Source organism: Arvicola amphibius, chromosome 2 (assembly GCF_903992535.2).
Source record: "Arvicola amphibius chromosome 2, mArvAmp1.2, whole genome shotgun sequence".
In the NCBI taxonomy this organism is placed as follows: domain Eukaryota; kingdom Metazoa; phylum Chordata; class Mammalia; order Rodentia; family Cricetidae; genus Arvicola; species Arvicola amphibius.
The window spans coordinates 14,969,262-14,987,145 of NC_052048.2; the positions used below are offsets into that span (position 1 = coordinate 14,969,262).

At 45.8% G+C, this 17,884-nt stretch overlaps 1 protein-coding gene across 1 annotated transcript in view; it reads left to right on the forward strand.

Annotated features, from left to right (window-relative positions):
- Grin2b (glutamate ionotropic receptor NMDA type subunit 2B) overlaps positions 1 to 13,133 on the forward strand; it is a 344,377-nt gene extending 331,244 nt beyond the window's left edge. Inside the window, exon 16 of the mRNA XM_042054500.1 lies at positions 1,563 to 13,133. Within this exon, the coding sequence (XP_041910434.1) occupies positions 1,563 to 3,416 (1,854 nt within the window). The 3' untranslated portion in view covers positions 3,417 to 13,133. The remainder of the gene's footprint in view (positions 1 to 1,562) is intronic.
- The last annotated feature ends 4,751 nt before the right edge of the window (positions 13,134 to 17,884 follow it).

The following is a 17,884-nucleotide window of genomic DNA, read 5'->3' on the forward strand; positions in this document are numbered from 1 at the left end:
CAGATCACAGAGAAGATATTTTTTAGAGGATAGGAGTCTCCTGGCTTTGCTAATACAGTTGAGGAACTCACACATGAGTGGTGAAGTCACATGACCTTTGAAGATTGAGTATTGGGCTCCATATATAACCAACCTTGACTCAAATGGAGTTCTGAAAGGGAATGTATTTGTCATTAAGTTGTTTCATTCTCTGGTCATTTTCCCGTAGTGTTTTAGTGGCAGGGAACAATTTCTCCATTTCCTCTCCAGCTGTCAGTTAATGCAGGTCATTCAATCACATTAAGGACAGGAGAAAGGAGATTGTGGGACTCTAGGTCCCTGGGCTTTGGGTTCCTCTGTGTAACCCTTCCCAGAAGCCATAGAGGCAACAACAACAAAAAAAGAAATCTCATCTGTGGCCCTCTGACATGAACACTGCCTTCATAGATGAGGACACCTAACATGTCCCCCTGCCCACTGTCAAGGAGTCAGAAGTGAGAAGCAGAAAGGGAGCAGAAAGCCCCCCAGGAAGATCTAGTGTCTCATAGAGTCTGACACTTCTCCACATAACGACCATCTTCCTTCTGACCTTTCCTACTCTTGGCCCCGCCCTTTCAGATGAGATTTCTTCACAAATTATCATTCTCAGATGTAAAGGTGCATTTCAAAGTCACTTCCCTTGCCATCTGCCTCCCGTGGTGGCACATGAGAGGTGAGCAGTAGGGTGACCTGATTCTAGATGTGGGGAGACCGGTGCCAGGAAAGAAACCCATCTTTTCTTATGGATGCCTGTCCTTCAGTGCCCTGAACAAATAACTCTATGCCAGGTATTCTTCATCAATACTAATTTGATAAAACATTAATTGATTATGATAATACTTAATATAAGAAGAAAACGGAGTTAAAAAGTGGATAGAGGAGACCTCAGCAAGGAAGCTATTTATTCATCTAGAGCTCTTGATATTTGCCCCAGTTCTTCACTTCCACAGTGTAGGCCACAGCAGTAGAAAATCCTCCTTTGACCCCAGGGCTTTCTAATTCTCTGTGTGATTCAGTTCATGCTTAGCTACAGAACAGCATTGTCCCCTGGTTATTTGCTGACCAAAATTCTAAAAGCTGCTCAAAATCAGTCAGAGCTAGAAACAGGAGGCCATTGTGAGTGACATCAACCAGGAGTGGCCAACCAGAGCAAAAGGGACCCAGAATCTGTGGTGAGAGACCCTTTTCACACTTTTTGCCACATGTTTATAAATTGTGAAAATCTGAGTATAGGGAAGAAAATCAAGATAGATTGGGTTTGGAGTTGGAGCACAAATGCCATGTTGTCTCTTTGTTCAAGTCCCTTGGTATGAGCATTTCCCTCTCTGATGGCCAGATTACCCGCCTCATAATAGAAATTTGCTAAATTCAAGGAACTACATTGGCCAAGCTCTGAGTCACATGTCCTATGAGCATAGTTCACTGCCTGACTCGTGCTTCCCCTATCTTGTCTTGCCTCATTAGACCATTAGTGGTAGCACGTTGCTGTCTGTGTTGGGTTTCTGTTTCTCTGAACTCAATGCCACCATCCTTTGTCCCTTCAGGGTATCTACAGCTGCATCCATGGAGTAGCTATAGAGGAGCGCCAGTCCGTGATGAACTCCCCCACCGCTACCATGAACAACACACACTCCAACATCCTGCGCTTGCTCCGCACAGCCAAGAACATGGCCAACCTGTCTGGAGTAAATGGCTCCCCTCAGAGTGCCCTGGACTTCATCCGCCGCGAGTCCTCCGTCTATGACATCTCTGAGCATCGCCGCAGCTTCACCCATTCGGATTGTAAGTCTTACAACAACCCGCCCTGTGAGGAAAACCTGTTCAGCGACTACATCAGTGAGGTAGAGAGGACATTTGGCAACCTGCAGCTGAAGGACAGCAACGTGTACCAGGACCACTATCACCATCACCATCGGCCACACAGCATCGGCAGCACCAGCTCCATTGACGGGCTCTACGACTGTGACAACCCGCCTTTCACCACGCAACCCAGGTCAATCAGCAAGAAACCCCTGGACATCGGCCTGCCCTCCTCCAAACACAGCCAGCTCAGTGACCTGTACGGCAAGTTCTCCTTCAAGAGCGACCGCTACAGTGGCCATGATGACTTGATTCGTTCGGATGTCTCAGACATCTCCACGCACACTGTCACCTATGGGAACATCGAGGGCAACGCAGCTAAGAGGCGGAAGCAGCAGTATAAGGACAGTCTGAAGAAGCGGCCAGCCTCGGCCAAGTCAAGGAGGGAGTTTGATGAAATCGAGCTGGCCTATCGTCGCCGCCCACCCCGCTCCCCAGACCACAAGCGCTACTTCAGGGACAAAGAAGGGCTCCGAGACTTCTACCTGGACCAGTTCCGAACAAAGGAGAACTCGCCTCACTGGGAGCATGTGGACTTGACCGACATTTACAAAGAACGTAGTGACGACTTCAAGCGAGATTCGGTCAGTGGAGGTGGGCCCTGTACCAACAGGTCTCACCTCAAACACGGAACAGGCGATAAACATGGCGTGGTAGGTGGGGTGCCAGCTCCTTGGGAGAAGAATCTGACCAATGTAGATTGGGAGGAGCGGTCTGGGGGCAACTTCTGCCGCAGCTGTCCCTCCAAGCTGCACAACTATTCCTCTACGGTGGCAGGGCAGAACTCTGGCCGGCAGGCCTGCATTAGGTGTGAGGCCTGCAAGAAGGCTGGGAACCTGTATGACATCAGCGAGGACAACTCCTTGCAGGAACTGGACCAGCCAGCTGCCCCTGTGGCTGTGACATCCAATGCCTCTACCACCAAGTATCCTCAAAGCCCGACTAATTCTAAGGCCCAGAAGAAGAACCGAAACAAGCTACGCCGGCAGCACTCCTACGACACCTTCGTGGACCTGCAGAAGGAGGAGGCCGCCTTGGCCCCACGCAGCGTGAGCCTGAAAGACAAGGGCCGATTCATGGATGGCAGCCCCTACGCCCACATGTTTGAGATGCCAGCTGGTGAGAGTTCCTTTGCCAACAACAAGTCCTCAGTGCCCACTGCCGGACACCACCACAACAACCCTGGCAGCGGCTACATGCTCAGCAAGTCGCTCTACCCTGACCGGGTCACGCAAAACCCTTTCATCCCCACTTTTGGGGATGACCAGTGCTTGCTTCACGGCAGCAAATCCTATTTCTTCAGGCAGCCCACGGTGGCAGGGTCATCGAAAACAAGGCCGGACTTCCGGGCCCTTGTCACCAATAAGCCAGTGGTGTCGGCCCTTCATGGGGCTGTGCCTGGTCGTTTCCAGAAGGACATTTGTATAGGGAACCAGTCCAACCCCTGTGTGCCTAACAACAAAAACCCCAGGGCTTTCAATGGCTCCAGCAATGGACATGTTTATGAGAAACTTTCTAGTATTGAGTCTGATGTCTGAGTGAGGGAAGAGAGAGAGGTTAAGGTGGGTACGGGAGGGGTAGGGCTGTGGGCCTCGTGGTGCGCATGTCCTGGAAAGAGTCGGGGGTGAACTTGGCTCCCATTCGCTTTTTCTTGTTCTTTTAATTTCTCTATGGGATCCTGGAGTTCTGGTTCCTTCTGAAGGCAGCCCTCGTGGCCGGCACCATTTCTCCTCCCTCCGCAGGTCTCTTCTCCCCGCATCTGTCCACCACTCCTATAGCCATGAGAGGATAGAACCGGCCTCAGCGTGGGAGGATGGAGAGGAGACAGGAAGTGCTTGCTGCCTGTGGGCTTCTTCCCAGTGCGGAAGTGCTCTGAGCCCTGAGAGGGAGGCTTTCCTGAAACTGCTCTTTTTGGGGGGCGAGGAAGTGAAGGCAACCTAAGGAAGGCCCTTTGGCCTCCCATTCATAAGAGAGAAGGGGCTTTTTGCTGAATTCTTGCTGTGTGGTTGGTGGTCGCCTAGGGACCCTATAAACAGCAGAGGGCAGGAAGTGATTCTGTGCTTATATATAAGCCAAATAATAAGTTTGCCTCAGACCCATAAAACTCTGCGGTGGCGAACCAAAGGGGAAGGCCATTGGCAGACGAGGGATTCCTGAGCAAACTGGGACGTTCACTGCAATAGTGCCCTATGGTTCACTGGAGGCAAGAGCAGAGAATTCTGTGTGCACATACGTCCATGTACACCTGTACCCGCATGTGGTCAGCTGCCTCTAGGTAAAGAGGGAGAACCTTGGCTCACTGCCTCCTTCCACGGGCTTATATAATGTGCTTGTTTTGGCTTATATATAAACCGGTGCCACAGGTTACCAGGATTTGGGCTAGCTCTCCCTTTTCCCTTCTTCAGAGAGGATGGAGGTTCTTGACAACGAAGATTCTATACTGTAGCGAAAAAAATGACAAGAGATAGTGAAAGGAACTGAGACAACCCTACAGCCTAGTATGTCAGTGTTGTCTATAGTTACTATAGCTTAGACAGAATTTGCCAGTAAGGCATGAGGGAAATCGAAGCAGCCATGAGTCTTTTATCCAATCTCAGAGCAAAAGGTTCTAGAAAACTCTTTTAGGCATTTAGCTCCTTGACTGGCTAAGGTTTGAGGAAGGACTCTCCACAGAAGGTTTTGAAGAAGAGAATCATTTACAGTAGGGTAAGTGAGAGAGGGGGATGTTTTCAATGCTTTGATCCCTTCTTACTTAACCTTGAGCTGAAAGGGTAGGTAGATCCCTCCAAACCGGCGGTAAGTGACAGGGGACAGACAGAGGAGAGAAATGAGCTTGTCCTCCAGGGCACAGCTCTGGAAGCCAGAGAGAACGAAAGAGGTTTGGAATATGACTTGAACTAATGTGAACACTCCTGAAAGAACCCTTCCTTTTCCGCAACCCCCACTTTCCTCTGATTGTACCACTCAACAGTAAGCGTGTATGCAAGTGTGTGTGCATGTGTGTGTGCGCGTGCATGTGTATGTGTGTACGTGTGTGTGTGTGTGTGTGTGCGCGCGCGCGTGTAAAACTCCAGGTCCGGGGATGGGGGTGTTGGCAGGAGTGATGCCCCCTCGCTTAAAGTTGGAAATTGAAGAAGGGAAATGAGTATTTGTGTCCCTGCCTGTCCTGAAACTTGGGGTAGGGGTGTCCTATGGGTCAGTTCCACTGTCCTGCCGTCCCCTCACACAGGGTGGCATCCAAAGAGCCCTGGGTTTGTTTGGAAGCGTGACTGCGGAATCGCCTTGTCGCACACAGGACACATAAACCAGAAAGGTGCTCACCCTCCTCTGGAACGAAGCCGCCATGTCTCTTCACGTCACACCCTCCAGGGCTGCTCTTTGCCTTCCTGGTTGCTCTGCCTCACGACCCTCCCTCATCTTCCATCCTCGACTGCTGTCTCCCACCTTCCTCCTTGATTTTTACCTCAGTATCTTTCATTTAAAAGCCAACCGAAGGCCTTGTTTTCTTTCTAAGATGAACGTGGGGGCAAGGGGCTGAACCTCTCAACAGTTTGGAGAGAGGAGCGCGGAGTGCTTTACTTTAGGTTCCAGGAAAGACTCTGAGAGAGGTCAGAGGGCGTGAGGCAACTCCCGGAGGAAGGAGAAGGGCCATAGAAACATTGCTTCACTCTGGCTCTGTCCAAGGGCCAGGGGCTCACCCCTCACTCTTCCTCTTACCTCACCCCTTTAAAACTGAAAAAAGAAAAAAAAGCAAACCAACTAACCTAGCGAACAGCAATCTAGAAAACAGGGGGCTCTGGTGGTCTCCACGGGCCACAGAAATCAAGATGGTGTTTATTTCATATGTAAATATTTTGTTTTCTAATTAATTTTGTATAGATAAAGTGAACTCCTGTGAGTATTCAGGGTGTTGAGCTGGAGGGAGTGGGGTGGGAATGGGAATGAGGGGGAATTATTTTGTTATGGGTTTTCGTTTTCTGTTGGGAGGAATTGTTTGTTATGGCCTTTGCTTCGGCGTGTCTGGGAAAAGTTCATGGGAACAGAAGCCACAATGGTGGACAAGCCAGGGGAAAGTCATTTCTGTCCATGCCCCACCTCCAAAACCTGTCTTCCTGCTGGTTTGTGAGAAGTGACCGTGCACTTTGGCCTGAGTTTTGCAGGGTTCAAACCAGCACTAAGCAAAACTTGGTCTGACTCTTGTTTTCTAGGGAGACCAGGAAATTACGACTCTGTCAAAGACAAACTGGTGGCATCCGATTTTTTCTTGTCAGTACCTGGGTTTGCAAAGGTTCCCCAAAGGGCTTGACAAAGAATTGAGGTCTACTTACCTCCCATTTTTGGCATGGCTGAGAGGTTTCTGGAAGCTGGATTCTGGGAAATCTCACAGCAGCCTTCTCTGATTCTTAACTATCATTCTACCAGTCTGACATGTCATACTCTAGTACCTGACCATCCCATCCTTCATCTGTGTGCACCTATAGAAAGGACCACTTCAGGCACACCCAAGAAATGTCCACTCTTCCTCCTTCAGCATCATATGGCTTCAGGCTGTACAAGGACAGCAATGGATACAGGGGTCTTACAGATTTACATGCCTTTCTAGGAACATCACCCGATCCCCTCAAAACTCATTAGCCTAGTAAAGTAATAGCTAAAATTAGTTTCAGAGGTGGGAAAGAGGCCATGTGAGGAACAGTACCAATGGTGACTTTATAGTTGCCTTGTTCTTGTTACTGCCATCAGGAGGGTGCAATTTTGTTCAAGTTAGCTGTCACAAATCTGATTCGATATTAACCAGACAATAAAATCTCTTTCACTGGGTTGCTGGCTTTGTGAAAGATAGCAGCCCACCCCTCTCTCTCTCTTCCTCTCTCATTTCTAAATTGATATGCCCAGCATACTGCCCTTCCCCCCTATTCTCCTGCCATCAGCGGCTGCCAGTGAGATAATTTAACTATCCTAACGCCCTTATTTGGTCTCAGTTGATTTCTCCAACTGGATTCTTGAATTGGGACCAAAGTAAGATATTCATGGTCTTCTCTGAAAAGAGTAAGGAAATGAAGTCTGTCAAGTTTTCTATGTGAAATTCCACAGTAGCAAGTCAGTTGAATACATCAGGAAGAATTCAGCAGCTGTTCCCACCTCCATCCCTGATGGATATGGACCAAGACCCAATCCATCCAAAACTGTGAGGTTCTGTAGAGCCCTGAGGAGCATCTTGTGTTCCGTGGTGTCCTTCAGAATCCATGCTTTCTCTCACAAGTGCTCTCTACCATTGTGAAAGTGGGTTGATGGATGTGGTCGCACATCACTCCTCCTAGTGGCGATGCTGACACTTCAGCATGCCCAGTGACCTCAACAATCTGATCCTTGAATTTGCCTGAGCGAAGATGTGCACACCCTTTCAGAGTGCCGCATGTACAGTGGACCTTGTTACTTCCAAGTTGTCACTGTGTATCCTCAGCCAGAGCTTGGGAAACACCCTCCGTGTATATTCCCTGGGACTGGCCACAGCCATCTTGTGATTGGGGACAAAAAAAAATCCCAGATGATCCCATTAAATGTCGGTGGTGTCAGTAGTGCCCAAACGCATGTGTAAAATAGGAGTCCTCTATACAGTGACGTGAATATCACTTGCCCAGTCTTCCATGGCCATCAGCAATTGCCCCAGGAAGAATTCTCTGCAGAGTGCTGGTCACCTGCACCTCTCATGTGAGAGCTAGGGTTTTTTGTTCTTTCTTTCTTTCTTTCTTTCTTTCTTTCTGTCTTTCTTTCTTTCTTTCTTTCTTTTTTATTAGTTCAAGATTTAGGGAAAGATTAATGTTTGGGCAAAAGCCTTTGGGAAAGTTATTCCTAAACTCACTTATTTTTTCTTTAAATCACCATCTCTGGAAAGGCCCTGTCCTTGCTTGGCACCCTATGTGTGTCTGTTTCGGTGTGCTAGGAATGATTCAGGTGTGTGCATAAATGATGTAATGGCAGTTTTCTGGTGAATGTGTTCAGTGTTTCTGGGCATTGTGGCCATACTGTATGTTCCCAAAGCCATATAGAAAATGTGTGATCTTGGGGCTGCTGAAACACTATGGCATTGCTGCCTTTGCTTTCTTTGCCTTGGTGTCAGAGAGCCTTCTTGCTGCCTAAGGATTCTTTAAAGGCAAGAAGCACCCTGAGGAGGTCAGTCATATTGGGGTGGCTCTGGCCTTACCAATGGCAGATGACCCGTGGCTCGCTTTCAAGATCCTGAAAGAGCCTGCCAGCTGTTGACTTCCCAGGCAGATTTGCTACATTACGGCTGAGCTGTTCATCTGCTGTTGAAATGGAAGCATTCCCAGGAAGAGTGACACACTAAGCCATATTAGGGATTTGTACATTTAAACACCTAATCTACATTAGGATTTTCATTCCTTTTTCTGGGAATAAGCGACCATAAGCCAGCAAGAGAAAGCAACGGGTGCATCATGGAGCAACAGAGCAGGGAGAAAGGATAACGGGTCCAGAAAACAAGTCATTTAAGCCGTGCTCCATCACTACCTGTTTAGTTAAGGCCCCTGGCGACCCTCGGTTAGGAGTTCTAACTGGGATCTATTTTTAGCACACAGTCACGTACACAGTTTGGAGACAGCTACATTCTACACCACATAGGGCAGGTGAAAATGGTGACCCGGGGAACAGAAGACAGTTGCCTTTCCTCAAATGCAAGATATCGAGTAGAGAGCTGCAAGGAAAAATGTTCAATCGCGTTTAGCATACAATCTGTTAGTAGATTATAAAAATCACGCATTATCTCTTCTCTGTTCTAGATCAAATAATACACCAGTTAACTGATTTGCCTGCATTCTAAACATTCCTAGTTGCCTTCTCCATATTCTCTGTGAAAGAGCCAGTTGACCCTCAGGTACTGTTTAACCTGTGGGCCCACCATAAGGTTGGGTCAATGTTAAAATGCTCATTTGTCATTCTGAGAGCTTTGAATATTGATCTACATCTAGGATTCCACCTAGTTTGGGGAGGTCGCCATCGATAAGATCCCAGGCTGGATGAACACATCCTACCCTCATCCCGGTATCACCACACAAGTTCCCTGCGGGTTCTGTGACTTGACACGGAAACTATCTACTCCCACAACAAAGCCGCTGTCAAAGCCTCGAATGAAAGGCAGTGCTTTTCCCATGCCTTGAAGAGACTGGTGAAGTTCCAGTTCTCTAGGTAGTACCGAAGCGAGGAGAAAGAGCTTTGCTCAGAGAGTGTTGGGTGGTCCTAGCAATGCCAGCAATGGGTGGAAAATATTGGGAATCTGGAGCATTTCTCCGCACAGTGTCCTTGTTCAGTGACATCAGGGCTAATCATTGTGAGCTGCTGGTGATGTCCATATCTTCCATCCGCTGGTGTGACTGGGGCTAGCAGTGCTATTGGGAACTGAGAATGGGAAGAAGAGTGGACGGTAGAGCTGCTCACAGCCTTGGGATGCTGGTGTAGGGAGTTTCCCACAGCCTTGGGATGCTGGTTTATACCATCTGTTTTGGCGAAAGAGAAAGTGGCCCTTGGTGCAAGGATCAGGTTACAATGAAGAAGCACAATTCTAAGCCCATCACAAAACCATTATTTTAAAGCTATGACTCCCAACTTGAGCTCTGTTTATCAATTAATAATTATTTTAAGCTTGGGATTTAAAGAGTGGTTCAGAAAAAATCTAAAGTAAGAAGCTCTACACAAATATGTTAGTTGAACTAAACCAATGTCTGTTGAGCATTTACTATGTCCTTGAGCTGATGCTGAGAAATATAGAAAAGATTTTTAAATGGAGTATGTTATACTCATGTAGGATATGCAAATGCACAAGTATAAAATATTTAAATGTGTATAAAATAGGTGTGCATAAATTTCTGTGATTTGACATGCAGGTTTGATGTTTTCTGGTTTCAGGGTCTGAGTCAAAGGTATCCATTATGTTACTGAAGAATACCACAGACATCCAACTCTCCGTATCATAGTTGAGCCTGGGTCACATCTGGGATTATCACACATTCTAAGCTAACACTCAGAGATTCCCTCTCAGGTCACATCCGTGCATTTTCCTCACTCATCTTTGCCAGCGTCACACCCGAGTACTCTTTGTCCTGTGCACCAGACTCCCCTTTGCGATCTTTTGCGGTCCTCTCCAGACTACAGGACTTCTCCCTGCGGCACCTCCCTCCTTTCCACACAGCTGACCGCGTTCCTCTCAAAACACAATCTGGCAGCCATCTGTAGAAACAAATCTTTCCATTCAGTTAGACCCTTGAATCCCTGTCTGTCTCTGTTTATCTTTGCTCTCCCAGCCTTCTAGAACGGATAGCCGTTCTTCACATCCACCCTCACTGCTTACAGCTCTGCAATGAGTCTGTAATTCGCTACTCACCTACAAACTCCGAACAGCAATGTTTCAATGAGCATCTTGCTACACCGAACAGCGTTTTCGTTTTTTCCCTGCTATCTTCCCTTAGGTGTTCCCCTGAGCTGATCTTTGGGAGGTGGTGCGTTCTGTTTTGCATCTTAGCTCTCAGGTCCCCTATGACCTCACTGGTTTCTGCTTTTGCTCAGCCTTGACTTGGTCTACATTCCAAGTTTGATTCTCCATGTTAACTCCTCATGATCTTTCCGACTTCCACAGTATTTATGGCTCTGAGTGAAGATGAATTTCAAATCTTCTCTCTTAGACCCTAATTTTCTCTTCAACGTAATGCACATATTTCTGATCACCTCACTTTAGAATGACGCAAATACCCAGATCTACACCTGCAAATCAGCATAATGATGAGCAGGTTCTCCTGGCTTAGTGGTTCCATTGGTCACCTGTTGCCACGCTAAAGTTTTGCCAGGAATTTTTGCCCCCTTCATGTCCCTGATTTTGCAAGTATGATCGTTTGGAAAACCTATTGATTCTCACTCAAAAGTTTTCCCGCCTATCTTTCCTTTCAGGCCCTTCCCTCCCGTTGATTATTTCGGCGTTGTATAGCATTGTCCCAAGAATTCATGTTTTGGTCTACTCTCACCTGTTTGTGCTTCCTGACCACAGTTATTTCAGGTTGTCTTTAACCCCGGACAACAAACCTTTATTGAGCTCCCCTTGACATGGTTTTCCAGCAGGCAGCACCTTAGCTGGTGTGCTCTTTGTCACAGGACAGTTCAATTATATAGCTGTCCCTTAACATTCCTTAGTCATCTAGATTTACTTGTATCTTAAACTTCTCTCTTTTCCCAAAACGTCCTGCTCCCAACTCTTAACTCCCAGCTGTCTTGCATAATCCACTCCCTCTATACAAGTCTTCAAAGACAATAACACAGCAACAGCATCTGTTTCCTCTCAGAATCTGTGCAGCAAAACAGAGGCATATTATGAATGTCCATGACATTTTAATTTTCTCTCCTGGGTGGCAACCATCAGAGACCAGCTTCATAATTGTCTGAGTGTACATATTGTCTTCCCTGCTAGATTCTAAACAGGTCATGGCTGAGTGTTCTGTATATGCCCTTGTCTTAGTGATGTTTCTTTTCTCACCCTTTCTGATGCTTTATGACATTGAGTTATTGAACACAACACCTCCTGACTTATAGCTCAAGTAAAAATACATCAAAATTTCAATGACTTGGTTCAGGGAGAATTTTAGTGTCTCAACTCCTCTTTTCTTTGTATCTATGGTTGGACTCATTGCCCTAGAATAGAGAGTATCACTTCTGGCCGGATGCCCTTCTTGTTCTTTATTCCTTATGCAGTCTTCACTTTTTTCTCTTGGTTCCTTAGATCTACTTAAGAAATCTCACCTATTTGTTCGGGTTGGTGATTATCTCTGTCTCTGGAGAAAATCATGGGGCTGGTCCTGTCCTTTTACCTCACCTGCTCTGGTACCAACTAATGCTCTCTTTCTTTCTCCTGGCCAGCCTCCTCTATAAGTCTAATAATGACATTGGTCATGAATTATTCTCCTTTGGGAAGCATCTTCTGCCACTGAGTGCTAATTTAAAGCATACTGTAGTGAACCCAACTTGAATAAGTTACAGGCAGTGACAAGCCTGCTTTTCAAAACAGCAGGCAGAGTTCATTCTTCATCGAGACAGGAAGGGGTAGAGAGATTATTACTGGCAAGCTGGAGTGAAACTTGTGACAATTTAGGAAGTATCTAGTAAAAATTAAAATGTTAAGTCTAAAGGGATAGGATTTTTTCAGTTTTAATAGTTGTAGATAGTATTGATCCTGGCAATGGGGATAATTAACATGAGATGGAGAGCAAAGTCCATCTCATGATATCATGAGATACTTGCTTTAAGCCATGAAACAGACTGGCACTAGCTAATGGACGTGTGGAGAGGCAGCTGTTCTCTCAAAGAAGGCATCCAGGAACTTCTGTTGGACCAATGAACAGACCAACATTACAGACAGTTTTACATGATTATTTTATATCTTATTCTATCTGTGTTTTAATTTACCAGTACCTGTAAAGGATGATAAAGTCAAAGAGTAAGAGGCCCATAATAGGACTTTCCTTCACGTCACAAGTAGAGCTGGGGGTCTGTTGGTCCCTGGCTTTGAGGGTCCCTTCAGGAAGCAGAGAACTCCCAAAGGCCTTACTTGAGGCTGATGGCTTCCCACAGGCCCATTCCTTTGGCCACAGACGATTTGCAAAAACTCACCCTAACATTGGAGAATGATTTCCAGGTGTCTTCCAGATGAAGAGAGAATTGTCCTTGGTTGTAACCTGAGAGACAGAAGCAAGACCAATTAAAAATGAGGGACATTACAAAGAATTTTCCAAGGGCCCATTCCAAAGTGTCTGGGGACTTTAGGCTGTTTGATCACATGCTAGAAATGCCAGGAGCAAGGGTGTCCAGAAAGAACTCTGACCCTGAGATAAGGAAGCTGGACCCAGTCTCATCTTTGAGGTCCTAAACGCTTATGGGACGTCTCATCACATGTCATCCCTGAGTCAGCATCCTAGTCCTTTGGATGACACCCAGAGAGCTGTTGATCACCAACCACTCTGGGCACAGAGGGCACAGCTTGTCCTACCAGCCTAGCTGTAGAATGGTAACCTTTATGAGCCCGCCTCCCCCCTGCAGGAGGAGGCTCACAGTGTTGGCATCTGACGGACTGGAACTGCAGGGAACGTGGTCACAGGGATGTGAAAGTGTGCAGGGCCCTGCTTCCTTCAGATAATGATATTACTTGTTTCCCAACGACATTCTTTCTTCTTTAAAAACAAAGCAAGCAAGCAAGCAAGCAAACAAACAAACACAAGCTATGCCTTCCTGAAGCCTCCAAATAGTCTAAGTAGCTGCCATTGCCACATTTTATTTGTAATTATTTAATTAATTATTATCAGTCACCATTTTCTTTTGAAATCAGGGCTATGTTAATGTTGCTATAAGAAGCATTGGCAAGCAAGAAACTTTCCTACTTTGTTGTCTCGGTCTGATTTGTATTTTCAGTCTTATAAATCGGCTTCATGCTCTTCACACAGCTGCCTGTAATTCAGTGACCCCTTTACCATTAATATTCTCCCATCTGTGTGTCTACCCACCACCTCGCAAACATACACACACACACACATATGCACACACATACATACAAGATATTAGGATGAGAAGTTGAGATACATACATAACATTCATGTACACATGATATTTAATTTTTCTAAACAGGAGCTTTACCAGTATAGTTCTACTACCATCCCCACCCTGTACAGAGATGGCCAAGATGTACATAAGGTAGCATCTTGGACAAGATGAGAAAAATCATTTTGTTACAGACTTTGAGAATCTTTGGCATTTTAAATGACCGGGGAAATGAGTTCAGTTTTGTCTTGGTAGCAGACAAAAAAGAAAAGTATCGTCAAGACAGGTGAAGGTCCAACCCTTCGGCATTCCTAGTTAATGCCACCAAGAAGGTCTAGGGCACTCTCAGTTTCTAGGATGATGCCACTTGCCTTTCTGGAGAAGGATGATGTTTGTGAAATCACCAGCAACTCACTTGGATCTTCACCATATTTGGCTTCTGGCTTTTGGTATATTCTAAGAAAACCAAACAAATCAGCATGTGAATATGGGATAATTTACCATCAGCTCTCCAGATGGCTTCCTTGATGGGGACTTGTGGTGAGTTTTAGTTGGACAGATAATCACACTGAAGCCCAGTTGCACTGGCAGAGTCAAGCTTCTATTGTAAACTGTCTGCACTTTGTACCCCAGGCTATCTCAGAAAGTCATACTACGTGAGCTGCTCTCCAAGTTTTTGGTACCTAACAGTGGAGAAAAGTCATGAAATCCAGGCAGCTGGGTTAACCAAATCATTTGCACAAAATTCGTCTTCCCAGATCCCCACCCTGCCCATCTCCCATAATGCCTCAGTCTGCAGAAACCAATCAAACGGTGGAGCAAAGCAGGAATCTGCAAAACAGAGATAGAAAAGTTTCTGTGATGAAGGAAATTTGAAGAGCAAATCAAGATGTTTGAATGTTGTGAGGTAAGACATGTCACCTTACATGTGCCATGTAACTTTTATTATTCAAAATTTTTATATAATGTGTGAGAAGTCCAGATTTCCCAGACTGGCACCCAAGGAAGGGGGTCTTTTAAGAGTGTATGTGAGGCAGTCATGATATGCTTAAGGTGTCAGTAGTTTGGGCCAGCCCACAGGGAAGGCAACTTCAAGACAGAATTCTTTACATTCTTTTCCCAGGTACTTGTATCTAATACAGACTGGTCCTAATGTTAAGGCATGAATCAGTTCTAGAAACATTACAAAGAATAATAGTACAACTCACAGATGCAATAAACTTCTGACAAAAGACCCTATGTCCCCCAGAACCCAAATAAATAATGATTATCTGCCTAAATCCTGGAAGTCGGGGAACAATGCCATCTGCAGAGAATGGTTGTGAGATTTGATTTTACCCCCAAGATTATAATGTTAACTTGTTCAGCAACCACAGCTAACAGACTTCTGCAGCTACCTTCTCATACAGCCTATCCGCTGCCTGATGAGTGGAACCAAGTTGGGGAATAACACCCACCTTTTCCAGAGGATAGCATCTTTAATTTGTATCTCAAGAGGTTTTGCTCCTTATACGGAACAGTGAGCTTATACCAAGAGCGGTGAAATGCTCTACCTTAATGTACGCCTGAACCAACTTAATCAGTCCTTCCTGTCCCAAAGAGGATGCGGCAAAGAGGGGAGTGGGGGATGGTAAGAAATCTCTAGCATCACTTTTGCGGTGAAGGCATCCCAAGAACCTGGTTCAAAAACCTGGTGTGGAGGGAGAAGGAAATTACTTATTCCCATGCATGTGGGGAGGAATGGAGACCAGCAAGTGAATGTGCCTCAAACTGAAACTTCAGAATCAAGTGTGTGACAAATAACGTTTCTCTCCCACCCTTTTGCCTCCTGATAGCTGGTATAAGATCATGTTGGTACGCATAGAAATCTGAGAAAGAGGGCAGCCTATTCCACCTTGGTGCCATGATGACTTCATCTTTCTTACGAATTTCATTACCTATGTCATGATGCTCCTTAGTATCATAACAGGGCCAAGACCTGATGGGTATCGGAGCATCTGATTCCCCTGAGATGACCATTCCTTCTCTGGTGCTAAGCTCATGTTCATCGTGGGACAGAATGGAAAGAAGATTCATAGGACCATAAAGGCATGGGTAGAAAATTACTTAATTGAAACCACAAAGCTCTTGTGTTTAATATTAAATATTAAAGTGGAAATGAAAAAGGCAACCCTCCAGCACAGCTGCCCACAGTACAGATCGAGGAAGCATTATGGGAAAAGGTTTAGGAAGCAAGTCAAACTAAAAGTATATACAGAATCAGGGTAGCTTCATATTCTGAGGGTATTACAGCTGGCGTGGGTGCTTCCTATGCAAAGGCAGAATTAGGAATAAGTCGATGCTGGAGCCTGGGACTCTCTCGGAGCAGTGTCCACATGAACCTAGACCCCCTGTGCCTGACCTTAAGGATAGAATGCAATTGCTCTCATAGTGTAGATTGATTTCTTCCTAAGCCAGGCTTGCCCCCCTGGTCGTTGAGCCCTGGAATAACTCAGAACCTTTCCCTGGTCTCTTAGCCTCTGTCACTTCTATTAAAGCACAATCCTTAAAACCTGATTGGGTAAGCCTGTTGGATGAAGCCAACCTGGGTGAAGGTGGGAAATGGGCAATGAGATTCAACCCCGAGAAGAGAAGCCTCCTAAGGAGCACGTACATGCCCACTAACCTCTAATCTAGTCGGAAAGTCAGCTTTTGTGGATGTGCAGTTCTTTCTTTCAATGAAACAAGGCAGAGCGTTCATATTCTCTCCATCCTCTGCTGGTTCTCTGGGATGCTAAATCTGCTTCTCTCCCCAGCAAGAGAAATTAGACCAAGAACAAAAGCCCACCCTTCTCAGACAGCTGCAGCTTCTTCTGCGTGTCTTGACTTCCTTTCTCACACTCTCTGGCACATGATGAGGAAATCTTCAGGGCCATCTTCCATCAAACAAACCAGCAAAGTACGATACAGAAATTCACAAAGAATGAGTAGAATTAGCATATTTCATTTAATCCCAGTGGTCTTTGGGGAATCTTATTCTGTTTGTAATCCATCTCTCCTCCGAGAAGCCAGGCTTACCGTAGGCATTTCACTGTTTCACTGCTGACAAAAGTAACGAGGGCTACGTTAGGAAATTGACTCAAAATGCTTATTTTTATAGCCATTGAAAAGTGGGGTTTATAGTGACAACAACTTTTCCAGTTCTTCCCATAGAAATCCTTCTTGACCTCTCTGTCTCTTGCCGTATCTCCCGATTCGACTTCTTGATTTGGGTTTCCCTTCCTACCATGTTCTCCTGCTATAGCAGAATGTGCCCCTTCAACTAGATTCTTATTTAAACAGATTGCTCAGAAGAAGATCTGAGAATTAATTTCTCATTGCTTTTCTTGTTCGTCTTTAATTTGGAAAGAAGGAGTTAGAAAAAATAGTAAGCAAGAAAGCAAGAACGGCCTTGTCCTCAGAGGCTTCAACTCAAGGTCAAGTGCCAGGAAAGTGAGTGTCCCCAAGTGAGAGCCGAGGATCTGCTGAAGGAGACGGACATGCTGCAGAATATCAAGCAGCCACTGAGCAGGTACACATGGGCTTTGGTCAAGATGATGTCTGCGCACACGGAGGCATTAATCTCTCACCCTAGCTCTTCTCCCCACATCCCCCCCTTTTCTCTGTCAGTTCAAGGCACAAGATCCATGCTTGAAGAATGTTTGCATTTGAACACACGGATGGTGTTGCTCTCTCCCCAGCTCTCCTGTGCCTTAGGTACAGAGAAAACCAGTGCCTCTCAGTCTCCCAGCCAATGAGTGGTTGCTTGTCAGTTCTGGATTGTTCATAGCACGTGCTATTAAAATGAGAGAAAACTCGAGTGGGAAATAGATTCAGTGACAAGAAGACCGGCTCATGGTTCTGAAATAATGTTCTTCACCAAGCTAAGCCAAATTCCAGGAGGAAAAGAAAGGGGTTTAGAGCACGGGAGATGATAATGTTCAAATAGTTCATAATGTTCAAGATGCTCTGATTATTCTCCCTAAAACTGTTGTCCATTACCCCCACGAGCTCTTGTGGAAGGAGAAGCCTGCTGCCACTGATTGCTCAGACACAGCTGGATTCACTTTAGAAACAGGCACAGGCTTTCTTGCAGGAAAGTACTGCCCTCAGCTCGTCAAGAGCTCATCTCCAGACCTTAGGGCAGTTCCTCGCTGACCATCTCCATTCTCCAGTCTAGAACATTCTGAACAGAAGAGCTTCATGCTCATTGTGATGGCAGTTACTCAATTTGGGAAGCCAAAAAACACAGAGGAGAGGAGACTATATTAAGAGAATGGAGTTAGTGTAAGCTTTGTTATTTCTTCATCTTCTTCAATTTCAGCATGGCTTGACATCACAAAGTTAGGTCACCTTTGAGAGAGAAAAATCTTTTAAATAAAATTATATCTTCCCATCC